Raw genomic sequence first — 24,440 nt, forward strand, 5'->3', positions numbered from 1 at the left:
GTCAAAACATTTTCCACTTTATCTGTGCAAGTTACAAGCTTGAGTTACATGGAAGGATTCTAAAGGTGATGTATTTTCCTTTCCCCAACCACCATTGTTTGTTACCTTTGAAAAATAAAGCTATTGGCAGTGCTGTGGAGGCAGAAGTTGGAAGTGTTGAGAAGGTGTAAAAATGAGCTGTAACCAAGTGCTGATGTTTATTTAGTGTTTCTCTGCAGCAACTCTTTCTTTTATTTCTGCAGACATTTAAAGTACAGCTGACAAACAATGGCTATCTGGGCTCTTATCTCATAAATTAAGGGGTGCGAGTGAAAATTTTCATGTGTTTCATGCTTTGAAATTGCAGTGAAATAAAATTTGTGCAGGAAAAAAACCATCACGGGATTCCAACACAACAATAACACTAAAGCAGATGTTGTAGGCAATTGGAGAGAATAGGAGAGTTATAAGTAGACAAAAACTGTGTGTTTGTTAGATTTCTTGTTGGCCTCGTCTTGCGCATTCTAACACACAGTGGTATTTTGGTTGTGTGTTCATTCAAATCAGTGTTTACGCATCACGGTATTTTGTGAAGGCAGCCAGTACAAACTGGCAAAGCTCACAACTTAAGCCTGTTCATAATGAAGTGAAATAATAACACTTCTTCCAGCTCCTGCCTAAGTTGATTGGCAAACTGGTATCAAATTCCTTCAGCATCGGTGCCCAAATGTGTTGGGAAAATTCAAGGTGTTGGAAAACAACCTCTTTAAAAAGTAAAAATTGTAGCTCTGAAGTGACAATAAAGGCATTCAACAGGGTCAGCAATCTCTGTGCTACAACTGCGTTCGCAACTCCAAACTTCAAATTTTTATGCTATAAACCCAGTATTGTATTCTGGATAGAACTGCAGGACACTGTCTTGGTTACAGGCCACAACACAAGTTTTTTGCAACTTTTGGAATGGTGGGACAGGGCAGGGACGGGAGATAGAGGGAGGTGTGATTAGATCGCTCAAACACAGCCTGCAGGAGGAGTAACGCTTTTCCTTTGAGTTTTTAATAGATAATAATGAGAATCAGTGCATCCTGTTCTTAGAAAGAACCAACCATTGTGTGTCTTCCAGGTAATATTCCGATTTGCCCTGGCGCTTTTTAAATACAAAGAAGAGGAAATCTTAAAACTGCAAGATTCGATGTCCATTTTCAAGTACCTTCGGTATTTCACACGCACTATACTTGATGCCAGGTGAGTAACTCAAACTTGTGTGTGATTGAAAGGCTTGTAGTGGGGCATGGAGAAGTCTCTTGTGGTTCTTTTTGTTTTGTTTTTATCTAGATCTTAATTTAGACATAAAGCAACTAGAGGTGAAACTAACTAGTAAGATGTCTCATGAGTAGTTTTATCTAGTGGAGACAAAAGCACAAAGCTCTGAATTTTTAGATATGATAGAGATTGCTTTGCCAGGTTGGTCTTGCACTTGTATCACAGTAGCAACACTTAAGAATTTCAGCTATAGATGAAGTCTCCCCCTGCATGTGGATACAGCTTCAGCTGTAACATGTCTTATGATTAATACTTGAACCACTACGTGTTTTTATTTAAAACGTGAGCCGTGACCCAACTAGGTTTGGATCTCTTGTGCATCATTAGTGCATAGGCTAATGCCACCGTAACTCCAGCTGATTTTAAGATATACTGAATCATAGAAGATAATCTTCTCAGTCTTTGCATAGGAATTACAATTTGTAAATTAGAGTCTATTGTTTTTAGGTTCCTAGTTTCCAGACTCTGTAGAGCAGCAGATTAATCTTAAAAAGAAAAGTCATATCAGGATTGGTTTAATGTCTGAAAATGTTTTGCACAGATATTGCAACTCACTGATTTAGAATTTAATGCAAAAATCATATACTGGAATCAAAGGTGTTTGGTTTTACCATAATAAATTCCATATGAATTTAGGCTTATATTTTGGCTCCGACTGCAAGGGCTATTTATTATTTTTACTTCCAGTGTTACAGTTTTGACTGGAGAGAAGTTAAAACAGAATAATCCTAACTCGGTGCTTTAAAAGGATTGCTAGGACTGATACAAGGAGAATGTTTTGCACCTGATTTAAATGGTAAAAGTCTTGATAACAGATGTTGCTTCCTCTGCTGAAACCTCTTCAAAAGCTCTCGAGGTTTTTTGCTCTTACCTAGTCTGAACCAAGTTTTGATATTTAATCAGAGCTGCAGGTTTGGCATACCCTTCCAATTATGTGAAGGAGATTAGGGCCTGGCTCTCCCGTCTAAACTCTCTGGTGCTGAAATAATCTATTGTAAAGATTTCTAATATTGCTGGAAAATATCTTGTCTTGGTGCTAACCAAATGAGCTAATCTGGTGTCTTTGGCAGATGGTGAGGTGAGTTCAGGTGAGGCCAGAATTCAGAGCATCAGTGATATTTACAACACAAACCACTGTGCTGGTCTGTCAGTCTGTTTTCTCAGGGACTATCCATTTGCCTGCTAGAACTGACAAGGTGGGATTCCGACCACTTGATTTCTTATTAGACCATTTTTGTACAAGTTTGACAGCATCACAATTTAAACAGTACAAAAGCATGTGGAATGATGTCTTTACTGATATGGACAAAAATCAGAAATACTATTTTTATAGAATTCATGGACATCCTGAATGGGTTAGAAAGTGATTTTGCACAGAATTTCTAAGTTTAAGCTCTCTAGTAGAGAAAAGTCTGTACAGCCACATGCATCATTATACTCGAGGGTACAGGATATCAGAGTTAGGTTTTTCTACAGCGACAACTGTGTTCCATAGCATGTTGTGCACAGGTAGAGAAGGTGTTGGAATGGGTTCTGTTTATAAATAGTAGGAAATCGTTCTTGTTCACAAAAAATATGAACTTAGGGATATCTTGGCCTTAAATGATCTGTCCAAATAAACCTTAATATTTGGGTTCATCTGATAACTGAACTAGGTTAAATTCCAGTTCCCCCTTTTTGCTTATTAAATAATGAGATACTTTTTAGGTGTAGATCAACAGTAATGATGTAGTTAACTCTGTCTTCGGACTAATTAGGCAGAGCAGTTATTAGTTTTGCCGTGACCGAATGATATTATGATGCAGCATGACTGAGAGGGTAATGGGTACTCAGGTGGTGCTTTGCTGTGTGACCTGATGAGCTGGAGTTGGCACCAGCTCAGAGTCCTCTGTGCTCCAGCCAGCAGAATCCCACAGCTTTCTCACTGTATCATAAAGTTGGGCTTATATTTTGTATTATCCTTGCCTGTATTTGTATTATCCCAGGCTTTATCTGGTCTCTTACACCAGCTCATTAGCTTGGATAACTTCCTGAGATTGCAGGTGTTTCAGTGAGTTATATAAGGGAAGTTATCCAATATATAATTGAGTAACTGGGTGTACCAAGTACTCAGTTGAGCCCGTGAAGCTCTGATAAGCCAAGCTTACATCTTCTGTTCAGTCTTGTCAAGGCTGTAATTGCTGTAGCATTTATAGAGTTTGCAGGTGGCTTTGCAAACTGTTGAGCATTTGATAACAGTTTCTCACGTGAAATAACTTTAAAACTGAGTGCTTTCTAGAACTTCCTCACATTACTTATAGCTTCTGAGACTTGTTGGGTATGCGAAGGACACCAGAGATATCAGCCATATACTAAATATTGAAAACACCAAATACAAATGAGTGTCTTGTACCATTGTGTCATCTTACAGGAAACTGACTGGGATTGCGTTTGGAGACCTGAATCCTTTTCCATTACGTCAGATCAGGAACCGCAGGACTTACCACCTGGAGAAAGTGCGCCTTGAACTAACTGAACTAGAAGCCATTCGTGAGGATTTCCTGCGTGAACGAGAGACGTGTGTAGAAAAAAGAGACCTTATTAGTGATGATGAGGAGGATAGTTGAAACTGCTCAACATAAACTTTTCTTTGGGATCATGACCAAAGTGAGTTAATCTCCAAAACACTTTATGAATCCTGTCAAACAGAATGTAAACTAGTTGCCTTTGGAAATATGCGGGACAGATTTCCAAACCCCAGCACTTTCAGAAATACTGCTTTGCATGGAGGCCAAACACTTCTGTTTACATTGAAGTTCATGGAGTTGTATGTAGAGCACTTAAACTCTCAGTTTAGTCAACCAGCTGAATTGCCAGTTGTTTTCCTGCGGCGCACTCTTAGTGCCTGTATGTGAAACAGCAGTAAGAAGCGTCCATGCGCTGTTTACTACATTCGTTGCCATTCGTTGCCATTTTTTTTAAATGTAATCCTCTTTTTTTGTAGTGCAGGTTCAGTGTGGGAGGACATTATTTTTTGTTTTCAGGCTGGTTCAATATATGGCTTTCATCATGTTGTCCTTGACTAGACTAGCTAGAAAACTATGGAATGAAGCACAGGAAGAACTTTCACATTCCTTTGTCTTTTCCTGAAATGACATGAAATGGATCATCAAACAGAACACTTGAATATCTGTACTTAAAGGTCAAATAAGTCCCTGTTTGTGACTGAATGTTCAGTGTATACTGAAGCAGCGATATCAAACGCCATTTATGCTTTTCAGGGCAGCTGTGTTGATAAAGATTCTCATTAATGCGGAGAGGTTTATAGGTCAAATTCTGTTTAGCTGATTTTATTTCTATTCACTTTTTTGATTGCAATGTCTCAAAAAGCCACAACCAAAACTCAGCTATTACGGAAGAAGAATGGAACTTGCCACAGGAGTACCATGGTTTAGTAATTAGCCGTCTATCTGTTGAAGGTGCATTTTTTTTAATGTTTCTTCCTATATAGGGCTTACAATATGATGAAGTCACTCTTTTTGCATGAATGTATAACTGTTGTACAATAGTGGTAGAGCTAGGATTCCTAAAACAAATATTTATCACTCAAAGGAGCCTGAAGGCCACAGCATGCACACAGAAATTCAAGGTCCTTTTCCAGCAGACAAATGCAGTATTCTCTTCACCCGTGCAGCTTTGCCGCACATGTTGCGTGCCTGTCCTACAGCACAGCTGTGCGGAAGCATTTGGGGTGTTCAGCTGTCATGTTTCTGACCACAGCAGTGTGACTGGAGGCCATTGCTTCTCCTTTGGTGACTCCCAATGCTCTGAAACGGCTCTGAGGACAAGGAGGGCTCCTGTGTTCCTGGGCTGTTCTCTGGACTTCTGCAGTGTTCTTTCTTGGGCTGTTGGACTGACTGAGGTGTTGTGTCTGGGTGCATCATGGTAAAACCAGCATTCAGATACCAGGCAGCAAATCACTCGGCTCTGGGGAAGAGGTTAATTAGCAAAAAAACCCCAAAACTAGTGGTTGAGAATGGTCAAGTGCATCAGGCTTCTACTTTGTGTTCTTTTGGTTTTCTGAGAAGAATTTGGACTTCTTTGTCAGGTGTACTCATGGAATTGTTTTGGAAAACTGAAGTGCATGCAGGGACAAATCCTGCTTCTGTTTCATAGCACTTTTTTTTTGAGAATGTATTTTGTAACCTTCTCTAAATAAGCATATTATCAGTCAATTTATCTGGAAGGGAAATATTTAATCAGTGGTGAACATTGTAACTTACTGGCCTACTTTTGATAGAAAATGTGTGCTGCTTGTATGACATACAATTTTTAATTAGCCAAGAAATCCTTGCCAATGAGGGACACATGCTATGATCATCTTCATTTGTGTGTCATTTGTCTTCTAAAATGTCCCCTACCTTGTGTATTGTAAGCAGCAGTTTGGGTTGGTTTTTATTCCCTAGTTACTCTTGGTTGTGTACTTGAGTTTATTAGGCAGGTTTTTCATATTATTGCATGTACTGTATTCTTTTTTTACTTACAATCAGTGTTTGAATATAAAAATGGGACCAGGTTCTAATTTTCCAGTTATGCTGTCTTGGTTTTGAAAGAGCTGGTCTCTAAATCAATCTGTATTGTCTGCTTTTTTGTTTTATTTTTTTTTTAGTCTTGTTTTCAAGTGTTAAATGAAATCTTTCTAAGCTGAAGATCTTCCTTTCAGTGGCAACGGTTGAAATGGTAAGGTGAAGAGTTTTGAAGAATCTTCCTGCCCTATTCCTAAAAGTCTGTAGTTGCTGGGGTTTGAGTCTTCACAATGAACCAGTCCTGTGACTTAGGAGATGTTTTCAAACTGATTTCATGGAAGTCTTTAGGCTGTGAAGATAAAACTAACTCGCTGGCAACTGTTGAGGAAGTTCTCTAGTGGACAGACGTGACTTGCAGTGTTACAGGACCATTTCTTTTTTACAGTTGTGCTGGTGGTTGTGTGAGTGTTGCTGTTTCTTCATGGAAGTTGTTACACAATTGTACAGTAAAACTAAGTAGCTCTGTTTCTTACGCCACTATGTGAATCTAATACATGAATGTGAGGAAGCGCATGGAAATCATGTTGTCTCTGGGTGTTTTGTTAGCTTGCAAATATGAAATGAGCTGATGCTGTTATACTCAAGTTCCCAGTGAGCTCTTGGCTTCATTTGGTTAAGCATCATTACCGATGCCTTCATTAAAAGGTCAAAAAATTGCAGAGGCGTCTAACCTCTGACCACTAGAAGTCTACGTAGAACAAAAATGAGCTGCATGTAGCAGGAAGCAACAGCAGGGGAAGCTTCTCTTGCTGTTGCAAGTCTCTTTGGGTGACTGTTAGTTTTCTAGTGGTGCTTAATTTGGTAACTTTGAAGAGTAGTAACTAATTAGAGACATGCAAGATACACAAGCAGAATTTAAACCTGATGGAATCCAGTGAAAATACAGTGTGACTTGGTGACCTGCAAAAGCTGAACTGCATGGGTACCAAGTGTTTGCCTTTAGAGGTAAAGTCCCAAAACTGTGCATGAGGATTTAAGATTCGTGCCAGCCACTGAGTAGGAACTTGACCTGTTAATGCAAATACAGACTACTAAGACTGTCTTTTGAAGTTCAAGATCATGCACATATGTGCAAAGAGTTCCTTATGCATGGTTCCCTGTATATGTGATGGAAGCCAAACCACTACGTTGCATCTTGCAGAACGTTCCTCTGTCTTCATACACACATGCATGGCTTTCCAGTGAAACTTCTGGTTACTTGTTTAAAATGTTCCATTATCTTCTCTCAAATAGGTAAAAAATTGGTGCACTACACCTCAAGCTATTAAAACTGCACAGTATTTCAGCTTTACCTGTGCATGTGTACAGGCAGTGTTATCATCCAGTGTTATCAGATTGTAAGGTGGTGGGTTTTGGTTTGTTTGTTCGTTTGGTTTTGTATCAGCTATGTAATCAATAGAAAAGATTTTTTTTGTTGCCCCTAGGGTGTCTTCTGTGCGAGATTTTCCCCTCGCACTCAGTCTTTGTAAACATGGTCAGATATTTTAGCAGAAAGGGAAAGATTTGTTTTCTTCCTTAAGACATCAGGAATGAATGAGTGGTCTCAAATTTGCCACAGTTCAGTCATGTTCTGTCGTGCTTAACTGAGCAATGGGAAATTAATCAATTTATTTCATTAAATTGTGTAGCCATTTAAGTGAATATTCCCTTAAGTGCCATGTTAGAAATCAGCAATATGCGGTACGAGAAATTTGAATCACAAAACGTAAGTGATGTTATTTTCATAAAGATTGTAAAGAAAAAATAAATCCTTTATTCCTTTACAGCTTGCTATGGTGGTTCTTTTTTTCTTTTTATAACAGATGGAAATAACTGCAGTGCCATCAGAACAAGCCAGTAATAAAGCTGGTGTTTTTGTCTGATAATGTGATGTGAGAGAGTCTCTGTAGAAGAATGTATTTGCACATTTGGCTTTGAAGCGTGAAGATGTGAACTATAGACGTGCTGCATGCAGGTGATGCTAACTGGGTAAACTTGTGAGTGGTGTCCTTAGTTTGACTTCCCAAGAAATGTGTATTTGTATGATATCTCCTGACACCAAAAGCCTCTTTATAGGCTGGGCACTGATGTTCTGCTAAAGCCTGTAGTAGCCAAGTACGTAATTGCAGCTGCTTTGAAAATTTAACCAAGTACTGAATTAATTTGGAAATCTAGCCTCAATGTCTGCCTCTCACATAAGACTTTTGCATTTTGGAGTTAGCTTAATTCCCTCTATCAAGTACCTCAGCAACTTCAGATATAAAACTAAACAGCTAAATGTTTGAGAGGGAGGAAAAATAAGAGTTGGGAGATCATTTAAATCGCCTGTCCAAGCAGATCATTCCCAGTAGAGGTGAACAGTGCACAGTTCTTGTCCTCTGGCTCTGGCACAGGGTGACAAGCTGTTCAGAGTGGCACAGCTAGAAATCTGTTCAAAGGGGCTGCGGAACAGGATCAAGAGCAGCAATTGCGGCAGACCTTGGCCTAAGGAACTCCTGTCCTGTATGCTGAAAATTTAAGTCAAAGGAGTAAACAGAAAATTCTGGGAAGGGAGTACATAGGGAGCAATGTCCTGGTGTAGACACTTGGCATGTTCAGCTCGAGTGGGTTGTGCTGCCCCAGCAGCTGCTGGGGCCTCTCAAAGAACAGCTGAGGCTCCCGTTTCCTCCTTGGGACTGAGCTCAAGGCATCTCAGTGGAATCACAACAAGGGTGTGAGTGTGGCTCTTGCGTTTAGCTGACTTACACTGTTAAATATCTTATTCCTAATAAATGCATTAACTTAAAAAGGATGAACACAGCTCTCCTGCACTGAACCGAGACCAGATACCTGCAGAGCCTCGCTCTCTGTGCCGGGTGCCTCAGAGAGAGAGAAAACTCACCCAAGTCTGCTGGTATTACAATATATCAGGTGTTCATTCCGTGGGATTTTCAGAAATGCTAAACATAGCTTCCTTATCTGCAGCTCCTTGACCTCACTGGAAGCAGAATCCATGTAGTGCTGAAGCTTTAAGAATTCCCACACATGAAGTGCATTCACTCAGATAATGCAAAGGAAGGGTGTGCTCTGCCTTGGAAATTTCCCTCTGGAAAAGAAGGTAAAAGGTTCAATCACAAGGCAGTTAGTAGAGTGGTATTTTCCTCATGATCCTAAGCTGTAGAACCGTGCTTCTCTAGAGTTACATCCACCTACAATGCCAGCCTTTCAGAGGATTAGACTAGAAAGCAAAACTCAGGATGAATGCAATATTAAAAAAGCAAATAGTTATTTAATGAAAACTCACCTGCTCTCCACCCTAAATTAGTCTGGGGTGTTGTAAAGAGAAGTAATTAAAACATTCAGCACTAGAATATACCTCAGAAAATCAAGTTGACTTTGGCCTTCATTAAGATACTCGTAGCCTTGAGTGGCTGCATCCTGGCCGTGTTTCACATGAGGTGAAGCTTTGTGTGCACAACAGTTACGTTTCTGCAGTGAGCTGCCACGAAGCCTTCAGGTGTGAGCCGATGAGCTGACTCAGTGACGTCTTCAGGCACTGTGATTTGTGATTAAACTGTGAAATGAGCAATTTGCCTGGTTTTAAAAATGCAGGTGGTGTTTTTCTGGTATCTAAGCCTGGGACTCCCACTTTGGAACATAAGGTATGGGCTTCCTTCTTTATCGCTTCCTAAAGGAGACTGGTAAATGCATGGCCAGCAGGTGCTGCAGTGTTTGCTTGTGCTGCCTGCTTCAAATGCTACCCAGCTTTGAGGTTTTCTTTCATTTCATATCTTGTATGCGCTTAAAGGCTTTTACCCTGATTGCTAAAGCTCTTAAAAAGAAGTCTGAGTTAGTGTTTTAAGGGTCAATAACTGAAGAAGCACGTAAGAGTAACTTTTTATTTATGCAGAACCTGTATTTCGGCTTGCAGACCGGGTGGGCATGGCCGGGGGTCAGATTCAATGTACCCTTGCTCTTCTTGGAGACCTTGCATGGCTGGCCAGCAGATATTAAATTCAAATAGGGGTTTTTCAGTGCCTGGGGGGGGCTTGTCCTGATTTGAAAAAGCGCTTGTGCCCTTTCTGGGCAAACCATGCTGTTTTGTCCCCTTCCTTGCAGCTAGGAGGAAACAGAAGAGATGGTGTTCCTCATGTGCCTTTTCCTCTGGGAATTCTGTAGGAGGATTGCAGTGAGTTTTCATGTGATCGTGTCACATTAAAGGTGAGGAATGAAATATCTTTATTTCCCTTTCAAAGGCTTCTGAATTCTTCCAGTACCCTTTGAAACCTTTACTATTGATCCCCATTCCTGTTGTCCATATCAGATGCAGCCACTTTCCTTGTGGAATTGGGAGAGCAGGGTGGAACTCCCCAGGCAGGTGAGCAGGGGCACAGGTCAGTCCTCTTGGCTTGCAACAAATCCGAAGCCGAGTTTCTGTGATAATAGAAAGCATTGCCTTTAGGCACTTGCCTAGTATAAAAGTATTTTTAAATGTATCTATCTTTGCAACCTACTGCAGTGGAAACAGCCTGCATATTTATATATGATAATTTGCCATAGCTTTGCGTTATCTTAACCACATAGGGAACTGGAAGTGAAGACGGCTTGGCATCTGATTTTGAAGGTGTGAACAATACCACATCATTCCTCGTTAATAAAGGTTGGCTATTAACTTGCCCAGATGATACTTAGGGAGACCACACAATATTTATTGCAATTACTGTTTGCTGCCCACAGGCAACACGTTCATCTACAAATCGTGGTGTTGAAGCCCGGTCAGGCAGCCATTGCCTTTGTCCGTGTGGCCTTCCTGAAACTTTCTGTTCTCATTGCAGAGTAACTCTGCTTGTCTGCTGATGAAATGCAGCTAAACAACGAACAAACATGTGAGGACAGAGCTTGTTTTAGAGGTGTGGGGCCTTTTGACTTCTGGAATAAATAATGCGTTTGTATCACTGCGTAGGATGCTGCTGAAAACTGGGACAGTGTTAGCTCTTTACTAAACTTTGGCCTCCCCAGCAGGAGAGGCCGATGCCTGGCAAGTGACCCATGTGGGTTCATGAGCGATGCCCGGGTGAACCCCTGGTCCCGTCTGGCTGCAGAAGAAGCCCCGCTGAGCTGCATTTGTTTCCTGGGTGCTCGCCAGAGGCAGCCGGTGTTCATCCCTCCATCCCGTGAGCCAGAGCGCACAGGCACAGACCCGGACACAAGGGCAAGTGTGGATTTTTGTGCAGTCCCCCCATTTCCTTCCTGTAGGACCAGCCGCGGGGGGCGGGCGGAGGCGGCTCAACCCCGCGGGGTCCGGCCGCCTGCACAGGGACACGAGTTCGCGCCCGGGGAGCCGCCGCGGGGGTCGGGGCGCACCAGCACCCGCGCTGGGAAATGGGTTTATTTCAGGTTTTCTTTCCGGAGCAGGGGGCGCCGATCCGACCCTGCGGCCGGCTCCCCGCCACACGTGCACCGGGCGGGGGGCACCCCCCTCACAGACCGACCCCCCTCACCGAACCGCCTCCCGGAGCCGCGCTGGGCGCCGCGGGCCGCCAGGGGGCGCGAGGCGCGGCGGCCCCTCCCTCCGCCCGCCCGTCCCTCACGCCCAGAGGCGGGCGGCGCAGCCCCGGCGGCTCCTCCGCTGACCGGGCCGCCCCCTCAGCCTCCTCCCGGCACACGCGGTGCGGGCGGCCCGGCACGGACCCTGCGCGCCGAGGCAGCGCCGGACGGAGCCCCGCGGACGGGCCGTGCCCGGCGGTAAGTGGGAGCTGCTCCCCTCAGCCGGCGGCGTCCGAAGCCTCTGCGGGGCCGGGGGCTCCTCCGCTCGGTGGCGGCCTCCTCTCCTTGTTTCTGTCGCCGTCCGTCTCCCCCTCGCCGTGCCGGTTTCTGAGGTGTTTTGACGATGTTCCCGCTCTGCCGGGGCGGTGCAGCCCCGCTGGCTGAGCCGGCTCCTCCGCAGCGTGCGGGGGGAGCTCGGGCTGCTCTCGGTCTGGCGGCCGTGCTGCGGGTGTCTGCTGCTCGGGGCTGGCTTAGACTCGGTCATCCCGCTCACACAGCGTCTTTAATGGTGTTTCCGCCTCAGAGTGGATGTGCCGGCTGTCCCGCAGCTGTCAGCCAGGGGAGAAGGGGCTCCCCGGCTCATCTCGGTGAGCAGCTGTCAGTTATCCCTGAGCAGGTCCCGCAGGGCTGGGGAGTGCCATAGTTTCAGAAATATGCTGTTTGGTGTTACAGACCAAAGCTGTCAGGGACAGTTGGTCCTGGGTTCACACCTCAGCTGATGTTGTTCAGCAAATGCTGTGCGACTTCATCGTGTTTATCACTAAGCTCCTTCCTGACTTTTCCCTCAAACAGCTTCAGTGGGGATCTGGTAGGTTCCTCAACACCTGCATTTGTGGGCTGGGTGTCCCGAGTGATGCAGCACAGTGGGGGCCGGTTTGGCCAAGCCTGCTTCTTTTTCTAGGACAGTCAAGAACGAAGATGTGAGTCAGAGGGTGCAAATGTGTGGCAATTGCTGCTGCCTTGGCTGATCAGTCACCTGATGCAAAAAGACTAAAACTGGCATGCTCACCTGCCTGACGTGTGGGGAAAAACCTCAACTCTGCCCCTATCTAGAGGTGTCTGTTCTGAAACACTGGTAGGCTTCGGACTTTCTTATGTCCTTATCTGCTTGTGCAAGAAATTTGGTTTGCTTGGGCTAGATCTCACTTGACTCCGGGGCAGCAATGTTTAATCCTCGAAGGCGCCACAGGGCCGGGCTGTGCGATGTCCTGCCAGCGCGGCTGGCACCGCGGGATCCCCTGCGCCCTGCCTGACGGGCGCTCGCACCCGCTCACCGCTCCAGCACGCCAGGGCTCGGGATCAGTTACAGCGGCAGCCCTGGCAGTTGGCTGTGTGCTGGGGAGCTGGAATTAGCTGCAGAGCTAACGTGTTTGGTACGTGTGCTTCAAGTGCAGGCTTGGAATTGAAGCCTTTGGCTGTTCACCGCACATGTGAATCTTGCCGAGTAAGTGTGGGAGGTCAGGAAGGGGATCCCTTGGGAGTCAGTGGCAGGAACAGTGATTCTGTAATGGGACTGAAGTGCTCAGATGATGGGTGTGTTTTGTGCCATTTGTAATAGCTCCCTCAGATTTCTGACAAAAATTTTTAGGCTACTGTTTTTTTCTGACATGAAAATAGGTGAAAATAAGGATATGCTGAAATTAATATGTCTTGACTGTGATTTGATTACATTTATTTGAAAGCAGAGGGTAAAAATTACTTGTGTGTTTTGTTTTGTTTTTTCTGTTGGAGTTGCTCAGTCTTTTCTAGTACAAAAAAAAGAAGAGAAACAAAATTCAACAAAAAAGGATGAAAGAGGAAAACACTTTAATGCTTATGAAAACCTGTTTAGTTTTAGCATAAGGCACCAAAACGAAAAGACAATATCACTTGAATTTGTTTGGTGGGGTGGTGTAGTGTTTTGTTGTTGTTTTGTTTGTGCGGTGGTTTTGGTGTTTGTTTGTTTGTTTTTAATTACTGATTTAAACCAGTCCAGTTTTGATTCTAAATTGTTTTGGTCATTTTTCAGTGTTTAAAAAACAGCTTATAAGGGAATTGTTACTTTGTTCTGTTCTAATGTGTGTTTTGTATTTTCCTTTAGTATAACTTGTTTTGTAATATCAAAACATGCCACAGGGGATGCTTCTGAGGTTGGTAAAGGATTTAGTGATTCAGCTCATGTCAGGTGTACTTGAGAAAGTAAGATTATTCAGCTATTACCTCAGTCACTTGAAACTGGTTTCCTTAGGGTATAATTTACCCTAAGGAAAAAATTGCAAGTCTGGTGACAAGCCAAGTGATCTGACAGTTTTGTCCTCACCTCTGTTTTCTATAATCCTGCTCTTGTTCAGCAGTGGGTGGACATTTATCAAGGATTTGACATGTGTAGACCAGTCATTGTTTATCAAATAATTTGGTGATGACAGGCTAATAACTTAGCTGTGCAGGGAAACCTTTCTTAGAAGAGCAAAATAGAACTTACTTCTTCTGCTCCTCATGAGGTGAATTCTGTCACCCTCTTTGAAGAGTGGATTTCTTTAGATTAATTTTCTTTACCCCCAGCACAAGCTGCACTAAAAAGACACTTCTGTACTGGAATAAGAATATCTACATCCTGGGTTTGCACTGATATAAAATATGTGTTTAAATTGATTCCATAGATCACAATGGGAAAGTATCATTTCTTAGGGTAAATAAGAGCTGATTTTATGGTACGACAGAATTTAGGAACATGAAGAGATTAGTGGTGACATATTTCTAAGTACCTGAAACTGGAGTCTCGGAGGTCTGTATTTTATTTTCTGGTTTTGCTACAGCTTTGTTGCATGTCTGTCGGAAAATCATTTGCATAGGATTAACATTACTTTGCCAACTTGTGATATATGGGATGTGTAGAGGGGAGTTGGATACAGGAGTAAAAGGTGAAGCATCGTATGCTTATACTGTAGATATACTATAGTGTGCAGTGTCATTATGAAAACATGTAAGTAATATGAATGCTGAGTAGAAGCTGCCCTTGTATTGAAATGCTCCCTGCTAGGAACCCTAGAGCAAAGGGATGGATACAAACAGTCGATGAATGACCATCTAATTCAGACTACTTTCGCTGACCGGCATAAGGAAATCACCGTCTGACTGGAGAAAAAAATTAAGGCACTCATTCCTCCTTTGATATATTAATACTTGTGCTCTGTATTTGCAAACGGAGTCCAACAAAACCACTGTAATTTAAATCTTTGAATGTGAAGTCACCTTAGTTTCTTAAGATCAGTATATAACATCTGGGGAGGGTTATGTTTATGCTTGTGAATGTCATTTTTTATTTTGGATGAATTTTAAGTGCATGAAGGTTATCTTTTACTATCTTATCCCCCTTATGCTGTATATTTGCTAATGACAATTGTCTTGCATCATCAAGCGTGTGATCTATTTTGGGCTTCCATGGCTGCTGGGTGAAAGCCAGTGGGAGATCTCTGCAGAAGTAATGAGTGCAAGGCCTTACAAGATAACGTGAAGTGACAGACATGGCAGACACCAGCTCACCAGAGGTACGACTGCAGGGTCTGAACACTTGGGAATAGTTTTGTGTTCAGTCTTCAAAAACAGGGCTCTAGGCTGACTTGGATGCTCCAATGGTTCCTTGGTGTTGAGAGTAAACTTGCTGGTTTACCCTTGGCACAACAAGGGTAGAAGTTAAAGATCAGCAAAAGGGATGAGAATTTTCTGGTTATTTTTGAGATAATATTGCATGGATTCTATGCATCTGCAGAAGTAAGTGTGCTCTTAGGAGGATGCTGAAAATGAGTAAACCTGTCAATCTAACAAAGGGGCTATGTTCCCAGAGACATCTTGGGCGGGTTCCCCATTCTCAAAGCAATGTTTTCAACTTGCTCTTCTGAATGGCGAACCCTCTCACTGTATGAGAACAATTGGTTTCCTTTAGGTGTGTTTGCGTTAATGTTCTTTATAGCCACGTACCTTGGATTCTGATGAAGGGAGGAGTCAGCTTGGGGGATTTACAGTCTTTGGGCAAGTCTCAGCAGTATCTCTTAATACATGGGCACTTTCCCATGTCTGACTTGCACACGCGATCAGAATTTCATCTTGCAATTCAGGATGAGCGAAAGGTTTGGGGTTTTCAGCAACGCTTGGCTTTGTCCTTTGTTTGCTTTTTCTGAAGTCTGTGAGTGTTGAAGTAGGTTTTGCACCAACACTTCAGAAAACCCTGCTCTGAACAATTGCAAGCAATATAAGCTTAGTATGCAGCCAGTAACCCAGATGTCCTCATTCTCCTAAGTGCTGTTAAGGCATTTATTGACTGTGATTTCAAGCTCTGAGCAATATTGGTCAATGAGCTTTCTCTGAGATTATGAAAGGTTGCTTGAGGAATGCAATAATTTGCTTACAAAGCAGAATTGGAGTTGTTTATTTTCATTGAGAGGAAAAAGAAACATGTTTTTTCCCAGGCATGAAAATGGCTTTGGGAAGGGAGTTAATGAGCAAAGTAGCAGAACAGGTCACCTGGCTTCATCGTGAAAAACTCTGAAAATACAGGCAAAGTAAACATCAGCCGGAAAGCGTCTGAGAAAGTATAGGGATGGAAAGTGGAAGTGAAGGGGGAAAAAAAAGAACATAGAATAATGCATGTACTCTGTACCTTCTCCTGTGTCTTGGAAGACAGAGCACAGAGGAGAGCCGGCTGTAGGCAGGTTGTGGGCCATTAGAAGCTCCCCACCTAACGAGGACGTTTTGACAAGTTGTAGACTTTTCCAGTGTATTTGCTGTTTATGATATAAACTTTTGTTAAAGAGAAATCTTTAAAAATATGTGCATTTCAACTTGGCTGGAACCCTGCAATTGCTCTTTGGTACTTTGCCCTATTTTACAAGTCTGCTGATTTATCAAAATAGCTGGATCTTCTTGCAACATTGAGTAGAGCTTATTTCTAAAGGATCGAAACAGAGCTTTGTTTACTTGTCAAATGTGCTTTGCACTGTGCCACAGTCAGATGCCAAAGACTACTATTTAAAACCAGGCAGGAACTGTATAGAAATATAGAACCTGGAAGTCCCCGGTGCCTGTGAAGCAAGCAACATCTTGATTCACAGGGAAATATGCATTGCATTGAGACGTACAGATGTGCTGCTGAAGCCTAGAGGTGTGTGAGAATAACAGCATGGCTCAGTGCAGTTAGATTTTTATTGTGATGGTAGAGGCCTCACAGCTGCTTTCCATGTTCTGATCTAAATAGTGGATATTGTTTGGGCCGTGGGGATAATGTTAGTGTTTATCTACGCAGGAAACACCAAACGTTGTAAACTGGTCAGCTAGTTATTGTGTTAAAATCCATTCTGTTAACATAGTGTATGTTGTTGTGTAGGAGCATCTTGAGGAATAATGTGATCTCTGATCTTCTCGTCCCAAAGCAGCACAGCATAATGCACTCTGAGATCCTCAAATGCTGCAGGGCGAGACTTGTCTTTCCAGACCTCACAGAGCTTATCATCTTAGAGGGTTGTGTTCAGGAAACAAATTTCACAGTTACACAAAGTAATGCATGCAACAAATGCTGCTCATGTTTTCTCGTTTGAAACATCTAGTGTGTGATGAAAGATGTGCTGAAAGCCCTGCAGATGGTTCACAATGCCTTTTTGCAGCAGTGGGTCAGATTTCCATTTGCTGCCCTGCCTGTGTGCTTCAGAAACGCTGCCTGACATGAGGAGAAGGAAGCTCTGCCCTGTGGTCTCCTTGGTTTGTGGTCTGCCTGCTGGCACTTTAATGAAGAAGCCTGTAATGCCGATTCTCATGCTAGTTCTATTTGGTGTAGTGTCGATGCTTTATTGCCCATAAGTTTGTCAAATTATTAATTAGTTGCTTTACTTCTATCACATTTATGTTTCAGGGTGTGTTCTGTGCTTCTGATTAAGTATGTGCTCAGGTGTGTCAGTGAGAGCCAAGAAACTTCTTTGATTGTAGGCACTCACCTCTTTCCAGATTTGGACCCTCACCATTTGGCTGAGACTGCTAAATTAATTCTTTTGATCAATGGTAACTTTGGCATGAATGAGCTGCAATGGATCTAAAGTGGCTATATGAGAAATATGTTTTACTGATTCTTTGCCTGTTGGAAGATTGTAATGAATGTCATTCTTCTTTAATATTGCAGTTGCATCATCTTTGTGCATCAATGAGAAGTCCAAATATGGCTTTGTTCAAGCAACAGAAGGTGGAGGACGTATACGAAATTGGGGAAGAGCTAGGCAGGTAAGTTTGTACTGATGACACCACACTGTTCTAAAAGCTGACACAGGGGGTATTTCCTACATCTTAAAACAATGACTCTGCATGATAGCCTAAATCAGTTGTAATATACAACAGAAACACATACCTTTACATAAACTGCACTTTGAATTTTTTTTTAAAAGCGTGCTAACTATTTTTCCTGTTTCTTATCTTGCAACCATGACAACGGAAGGTGTGTTTACATTGTCTTTTGTAGATAGGTGTCATCTGTGTCTGTGCTCTAGGTTGAGTTCTCCTGTCCATTCTCTGACCCAGCTGGGAAATGGGAACCCATGGTGCTGTCGCCATAGATGCAGCACATTAATTTGGCTTGTTGTTTTGAACAGTGCTGACAGAACTGTTATTTTCAACTGCTTTGGAACACTGACAGATCACGTTCATATCTGCTGGCAAAACACTATGTATGTATTCCTGAAAAGATCTACTGGGCAAAATTTCAGCTGGACCTGTTAATACCTATATATAGCTTTTAATTTATAAAGGTTTATCGGCAAGTATTAATTATAGGTAGAGTTAATGGGCTATTACCACACTTAACGATAAGCACCTGCTTAAACACTCTGTTGGGTTTGTGAGCTGTGTGACACAGGGCTCCCCCAATCACTTAGCAACACACAGTGCTCTGGGTGAGGATAGCTGGTTTCCATTCTGGGTCCAGCTCTCTCGTGATTTTCTTTTTAATATGCAAATATCTAAATTAGGGCTATACACATGTTGGCTTCTTTCCAAATATCTGGCAGTTGGTTTTGATAAATGATTCTGTATGTGCAATTACCCCTTTTTCAAGGGCCAGTCATTTAGTTACATTAAAACACTTCAGTTGAAGCTGTTTGCCTGACAAGTCTTATTTTTTACTCCCAGATATTTCATCTTTAGAGGTGTTGAGAAGATTTCTTTTAAGGGGGGATTCTCAGGGCAGGGCTGGATTTTTTGGGGTTTTTCATTTAGCTTTTTCTTCATGCCCTCCCCTCTCAGGAAGGCCTCAACTATTAAATTTTCTGCAACTGCTTAGGTTTGAGTACTGACTGGTCCTGAGAACATCAGCCTGAAAGTGACAATCTGATCACAGTACTAAAGCAGTTCAGTTCAGTGTGTGTATGCAGGGTGTAAAAGGTTTGCTTCTTTTAACCTAGGAGGCCCTAGTATGTGCTGTAACAAACTGCTAAAATGAGAAACTGGAAACTGAGTAGCATATGGTTACTTTGGTTTGTGAATTAGATTTGGAAATCCAGTGTCTTTTGAGATGATGAACCTCAGTCTTCTCTTTAAGCTGATAGTAACTAGACCTTTTGCATGGGGAAGTGTAGTTGAAACAGTGTGGTAAAGGCTGGCGCTTGCTGTTGGAATCTGCCTGAGAGGCCTCGGGCTGGTAAAGGCTTGTGTGGTCCCAGCAGTTCTCCATCCACTCCTAGCCACGTGTCATCGAAACGTGGCTGGTCCCAGCGTTACGCTGTGGAGCTGGCACCTGCTACATGTTGGGTGATGGGCTGGGTTTAGAGGAGACTACACTCAGACGTGGAATCTGAAATTGTGGCCTTTTATAATGGGTGTATTCTCTGCAAGAAAGACCTTCCCTAGATAAGGCTGGAGTAGGTGCTTACATGAGCAGGTGCCATCCTCTTGTGACAAAGGGGTATTAAACTCCACTACAGAACCATGTTCTAGTTCCCAGTGTTTTATGTGTAATACTTCTTCTAGATGAGAAATTCAAGTCTGAGATCTGGAGGCAAAAATGTTCCCTGAAAGATCTGAAGGAATTAGGCAAATTGTAACAAGCAAGCCTCTGCTGCTTGTTGGAATTTTTCAAGGAAAGCTCTGTAATTATAAATTGTGAGAAGAGGGCAGCAAGCTTGGAATTAGCTCTCTTCCCCTGCATTCAAGCTGTATACTCTACACATATCCATATAATGTCACATTGTCTTTATCAGCGTATTTTCACTTTCAGATTTGGTGAGGAGCTCTGCAGACCTCTTGTTTCAACTGTGTGTGATACGTGGAGTGTCACTGGGTTATCATGGCTCTATAATCTCTGAGCAGTAACTACTGATTAGGACTGGTGACAAATGGTGTGTTTCTTTGTTAGAAGGCAAATAACACACTAGACAAGTTGTGGTGACTGAAACGCAAGAATCTTTTCCGATGCTGACTGATGCCCTTAGAACTTGTAGATGCCTTTTATTAGTTCAGTATGTTTGCAACAAGCTGTTAGTTGCTGACAGGTACAGACAGGTAAAAGGATTAATTTGCTCTCATTCTGGTAGCAGAAGTCACTTACAAAACAAAGGTTTTGAAAAAGGAGTCTGTGAAGATTCTATCCTGTTCGTGTCTTCCTAACTGAGTTTGTGATTTCTTGAGGCTAAAAGTAATAATTGATAAAGGCCTAATGCTTGTTCTAGCTCACATTCAGTCAGAAGTTAAAATACAGGATCTTGCTGGAAGAGCCAGCACCTGTCTATCTGAAAGTCTTTGCACAGCACTTAGGAGAGGAGGCTCCTATTATATGCTGCAAACGCTCTTTCACAAGGCTTAGGTACAGCTGATCTGGGCATGGAATCAGACCCTTCCTGTTGCTGTGCAGCGTTGAAGGGAGCTGCAGCACAGGCTCTGCAGATCCAGCTGTATAAAACCCCACAAACACCACATCTGTAGACTCAACCAGATCATTCTCAGAATCACTGCTGAGCTAGAAGCAACTCAAAGGATGCTGGAAACACAGTTGTCTCCTGTGTCAAGGCAATGGGGTGAGAGGAGGCTCTTTGCAGAAAGGGGGAGCAGGTTTTCCATAGCTACAGCTCTGCACTGTCACTAGCTGCCTAGCTTCAACTTCCCCCAGGCTTTCAGATATTAATCTCAGGTTGACATTTCTGTTGCTCAGCTTCTCCAAAGGGTAGATGCAGGGAACAAAAAGTCAGGCATGTGCCATTAGGGATAAGAAGTTGCCGACTTTCTAAGAAACCTAGTTAAGAATTTTGCCTGTTTTGAGGAGGATCCTGATGTCAGCCATTTGCAGGAATGTTTGTAGCAGGTCACTCTAACATCACGCCAAAGCAATGGAAACGCTTCTTGAAAAATGTGAGGAAGCAAAGGCTAACTTGACTTGGGAATATGCAACAGGTCCAATAGCTGCTGGTTCTTGTGGCAAGAGAGGTGGCAGCAAGTGACAACCAAGAATAGAAACTCCATCGAGGCCAAGGCAGGCCAGGAGAAGGAAGAACTGGCCAGCTGAGCTAGTGGTAGAGTTCCCAGGAAAGTGGCAGCAGTAAAGCTCCCTGGAGAGCCTTTCAGCAAAATGTTTCAGGGCTTGTGATCTGCATGGGTAGTTCTGGCTGGCTGGACAAAAGGAGTTCCTGTACAAACCTGCAAGAGCCTTTTCCAGCTGTACTAGCAAACACTGGCAGTGGTGGTAGGTGCACACAGGGTGCTAGAATTTCAGAGATGTGCAGTGTCACTTATAAAAGGTTGTACCATGGAGTCATTAGTCTGTCACCTAAATGTGTTGCCAGCCAGGCTGTAGAGAGCTGTTGACGTTTGTGCCTTCTGGCCAGTGTCACCGTTACATGTCAAGTCAGGGCTGAGGGAAGGAGGTGTCCCAGATCCTGTCTGGATGTGTTTGTGACAGTGCTCATTGAGAAAGCGTGTTCCTGCTGGGTGCTGTGAGGATGGCCCTGCAGTCCTGAGGCAGCGTCCTGCTCAGCACAGCTCAGCTCTCTGCAACATACAAGGACTTAGGTCAGACTTAAACGAGACAAACCTTGCAGTGATGTATCTGGGTAAGGGAGTCTTCCCCTTATTGTCCTTTCACACTGTCCTTTCTTCCCAGTGTGTGCCAGCCTGACCGCCTCCCATTCCAGTCTCTTGCCCATCTCCGTAACTGGGAGCTATGCTCATTTCTAGATGAGTACTGAGATAACTGTTTTCAGTGGGATCCTATACCTAAAGAGTTCCTAGAAGTCAAAGTTAGTGCCTGGTTTATGCAAAAGGTGAGCTAAATATGACTGGATTTGGGTTAGACTGTGGAAATTAATTTTACAGCAAGGCTGTGACATTTTTCTGCATGTTAGGATGGTTTGTGTTTCACTTTGCGGAATTTTCTGCTGTACGTGCTTAAATATCACTACCTAGTTGTTTCCTCGTGATTCTTTTTTTTTTTTTTTAATAGTTTCACTGGGTTTATTACTTCTGCATTTTGTTCTCTGCAGAAACAGCGAGAACTGAGTGTGCAGCTCCCCTATTGCTTTCTTATTTGGAGTCTAAACTCTCAGGGATATTAATTGTCTCTAAAAATGTATATTTTTAGCATTGAGGTTGCTGAGTTAGTGAAATCAATATGATACTGTAGGAAAAGTTATTAATAATATAGAAAAAAACCCTCCCGAGTTTCTATGGCTGTTCCTTTTTCTACTGCTGCTTGAATTTACGAGTGTCCGGTGAACAGCAGGAGAAGAGGTGAAATTGTACTTTGTGTCACTGATGTGCTGGATGAAAGGTCATTTTGGTGAGCAAGCAGAGTTATTCCTACTGCTGTGTCCCCTCCTTGCCCTGAACAATCTAGCTTGGTTTTAAAAGTTTTTATGATTTGTTGAGCTGCAAGTCTTCATTGTATTTGGTGTGGTGGATGCCTCCATTATTTCTCATGGTGGTAGCATTCTTTCAGGCTCCTTTTGAATGATTATATTTGTTTCCTGCCTTTACATGACAGTGTTTCATGTTCCGGTGGGATTTTAGAATACATGGAGTTCTGATTCACTCTCTGGACTTCAAAGAGATTGCTGTATTTTTTCCTCTTTAGATAAGGTGCCTCATTTCTTTGTACAATTCAGCAAAATCACTGTACATACCAGTTCCACTGAAGACTAAAACAGGTGCACGCATTAGGTGTTTACTTTGGTTGAAGTTGTTTCTGCGTAACCGGGACAGGAAGCAATTCCACATGATTCAGTCAATGCCTTAACGCAAAAGTGATTTCTGTTGATTAGTTTGGGCATAATCCAGCCTCCAGTTTCTCAGCCCCTGCTGACGTGGGGTGCAGCTTTGTGATTAAAGCCAAGCTCGGTCTTTGGCTCCTCGTGTCATTCCCCTTCTCCAGGTACAGGTTCCTGCTCCCTTGGGCGGGGAGGGTCAGCTCTGCTCACTGAGACAGGCAAAACCTTTGTCTGGGTGAAGCTTGAAAGAACAGCAAATGCAGCATTTTACCAGTGGTAAAGGGACCTTGGGGCCTGGCACGTAACGGCTGTACTGATGGTGTAGCTAGTAAATATTTATTTACGTAATGAAAACAGGAGGAGAGATAACAGGTATTCTTTATAGGGCAGGAACTTGGACGTCTATGATACAAAGTCATGTTACCCAGCCAGGTGGACTCTCCCCGGTAAACAGGGGGGGTGTGATTGCAGCTGGGAAATTTACCCTTGACACGCATTACACAGTATCTTCATACCGGGAATTCTTTTTCTATCTCTAAAAATTGTTGAAGATTGGCCTTTCTCAGACATGAGACTTAACTCTGTTCTTACATCAATTTTTACTTTGAATGAATTCTTTAAATTTGGAAGAATAACCTTGGATTATTTTTTCCTATAACACACACAAGGACTATTTGCTTTTGATGCAAAATGCAAGTTTAATTGTTGCGCACTAACCAGCACCTCTATTAATACATCTTGTTACAAAAATCTTCTGTGTCATGTGTTTGATGTGTTTTCTGTTGAAACAGTTTTGGCATCTGGTACTTGGTCACCATCACTGTGATTATAATTGGCTCTCTGATACAATTACTATTTTTGGATTTTTTTTAATTCCTTCTGGTAGAGTAAGTGACCTGAGCTTTTTCCTTTTTAAACAGATATCCCTGCTAGTTTTCAGAGTTCTTTCAGCTCTCTCCAGAATCTTTCATTCTTTACAGAAAGTGCAGAGAACAGAGTGGGAGTTTTTGTTGTGTGTTTTGTTTGTACTAATAACAAAGCTGCTCTGCCTACAGTAACCGAGAAAAACTGGCCTTGGTTATTTAGAACTGGCCTTGACCTTAGAAACAAATTGATTTTTTTCAAGTGAATTCCTTATTGCCAGCATCCATCTTGGTGATAGAAGTGATCTCAGTGTATCTCCTTGGTCTATATCTGGCTTTGAAAGTATAACTAGAGCTGAGTGACCCCAGTGGATGTGCTCAGAAAGCTCAAATTCAGTAATATCTTTAACTATTGAATATTAAGCCTAATCCCAGTCCTTGCTTTGCTGTTTCTGTAAAACCAAAACTATTTTTTTCTGCTTTGCATTGCAGTAGAAAGCAGATGGAAATTTGAACAGCTGAGAAAATACTATCTGCATGGTATTCATTCCATGCTCTTGAAATGAAAAATGTTATCTGTGAGTAAAAATACACATAAAATAAACATAGTGCAGCTCACTATAGACTGACAATGATAAAACATTGGACAAGTTATTAGCATCTTATGCAGAACAGGGTTTGCAGATACTTGCCCGATGGTCAGGCTTCATTTAGCTCAGGTGACATCTATTAATCATTTTGAAAACTCAACATCAGCAGTTTTGAGCTGGAGTCAAAACCTCTTGTAATAGCTGAGCGTGACACACAGTGATGCTTTGGTGAGATGTAAAATCACTCCAGTAGCTCCCCTTGTTCTCTCTGGTGCCAGCACGTTTGGGTGGGAGTCACAGGCCTGTTTTTGGGCAGCCCGTAGTGCACATTTAGTTACCCTGTAAGTGGGTGGCTGTGTACCCCAAAGCCAGGACTTGGAATCTTTACTTACTACAGAATCTACAGCTTTT

The 24,440-nt window shown here is 42.8% G+C and overlaps 2 protein-coding genes across 6 annotated transcripts in view; both read left to right on the forward strand.

The window, feature by feature from the left end:
* The window catches only part of TBC1D2B (TBC1 domain family member 2B), a 29,520-nt gene extending 21,745 nt beyond the window's left edge, over positions 1-7,775 (forward strand). The window contains exons 12-14 of one of the 2 annotated variants that reach the window (XM_082061367.1): positions 1,103-1,224; positions 3,713-3,948; positions 7,670-7,775. In XM_082061367.1, coding sequence (XP_081917493.1) covers positions 1,103-1,224; positions 3,713-3,908 — 318 coding nt within the window. In that variant the 3' untranslated portion in view covers positions 3,909-3,948; positions 7,670-7,775. Of the gene's footprint in view, positions 1-1,102; positions 1,225-3,712; positions 7,631-7,669 lie in introns of those variants that run through there. The other variant, XM_082061366.1, reaches the window with a different exon arrangement.
* A 2,196-nt stretch (positions 7,776-9,971) lies between these two features.
* The window catches only part of DAPK2 (death associated protein kinase 2), a 49,853-nt gene continuing 35,384 nt past the window's right edge, over positions 9,972-24,440 (forward strand). Inside the window, exons 1-4 of one of the 4 annotated variants that reach the window (XM_082061369.1) lie at positions 9,972-10,046; positions 10,150-10,203; positions 10,848-11,037; positions 17,518-17,615. In XM_082061369.1, the coding sequence (XP_081917495.1) occupies positions 10,885-11,037; positions 17,518-17,615 (251 nt within the window). In that variant the 5' untranslated portion in view covers positions 9,972-10,046; positions 10,150-10,203; positions 10,848-10,884. Of the gene's footprint in view, positions 10,047-10,131; positions 10,204-10,672; positions 11,038-11,478; positions 11,571-17,517; positions 17,616-24,440 lie in introns of those variants that run through there. The other 3 variants (XM_082061368.1, XM_082061372.1, XM_082061370.1) reach the window with 3 other exon arrangements.

Source organism: Streptopelia decaocto, assembly GCF_964273445.1.
Source record: "Streptopelia decaocto genome assembly, chromosome: 9".
Classification (NCBI taxonomy): Eukaryota; Metazoa; Chordata; class Aves; order Columbiformes; family Columbidae; genus Streptopelia; species Streptopelia decaocto.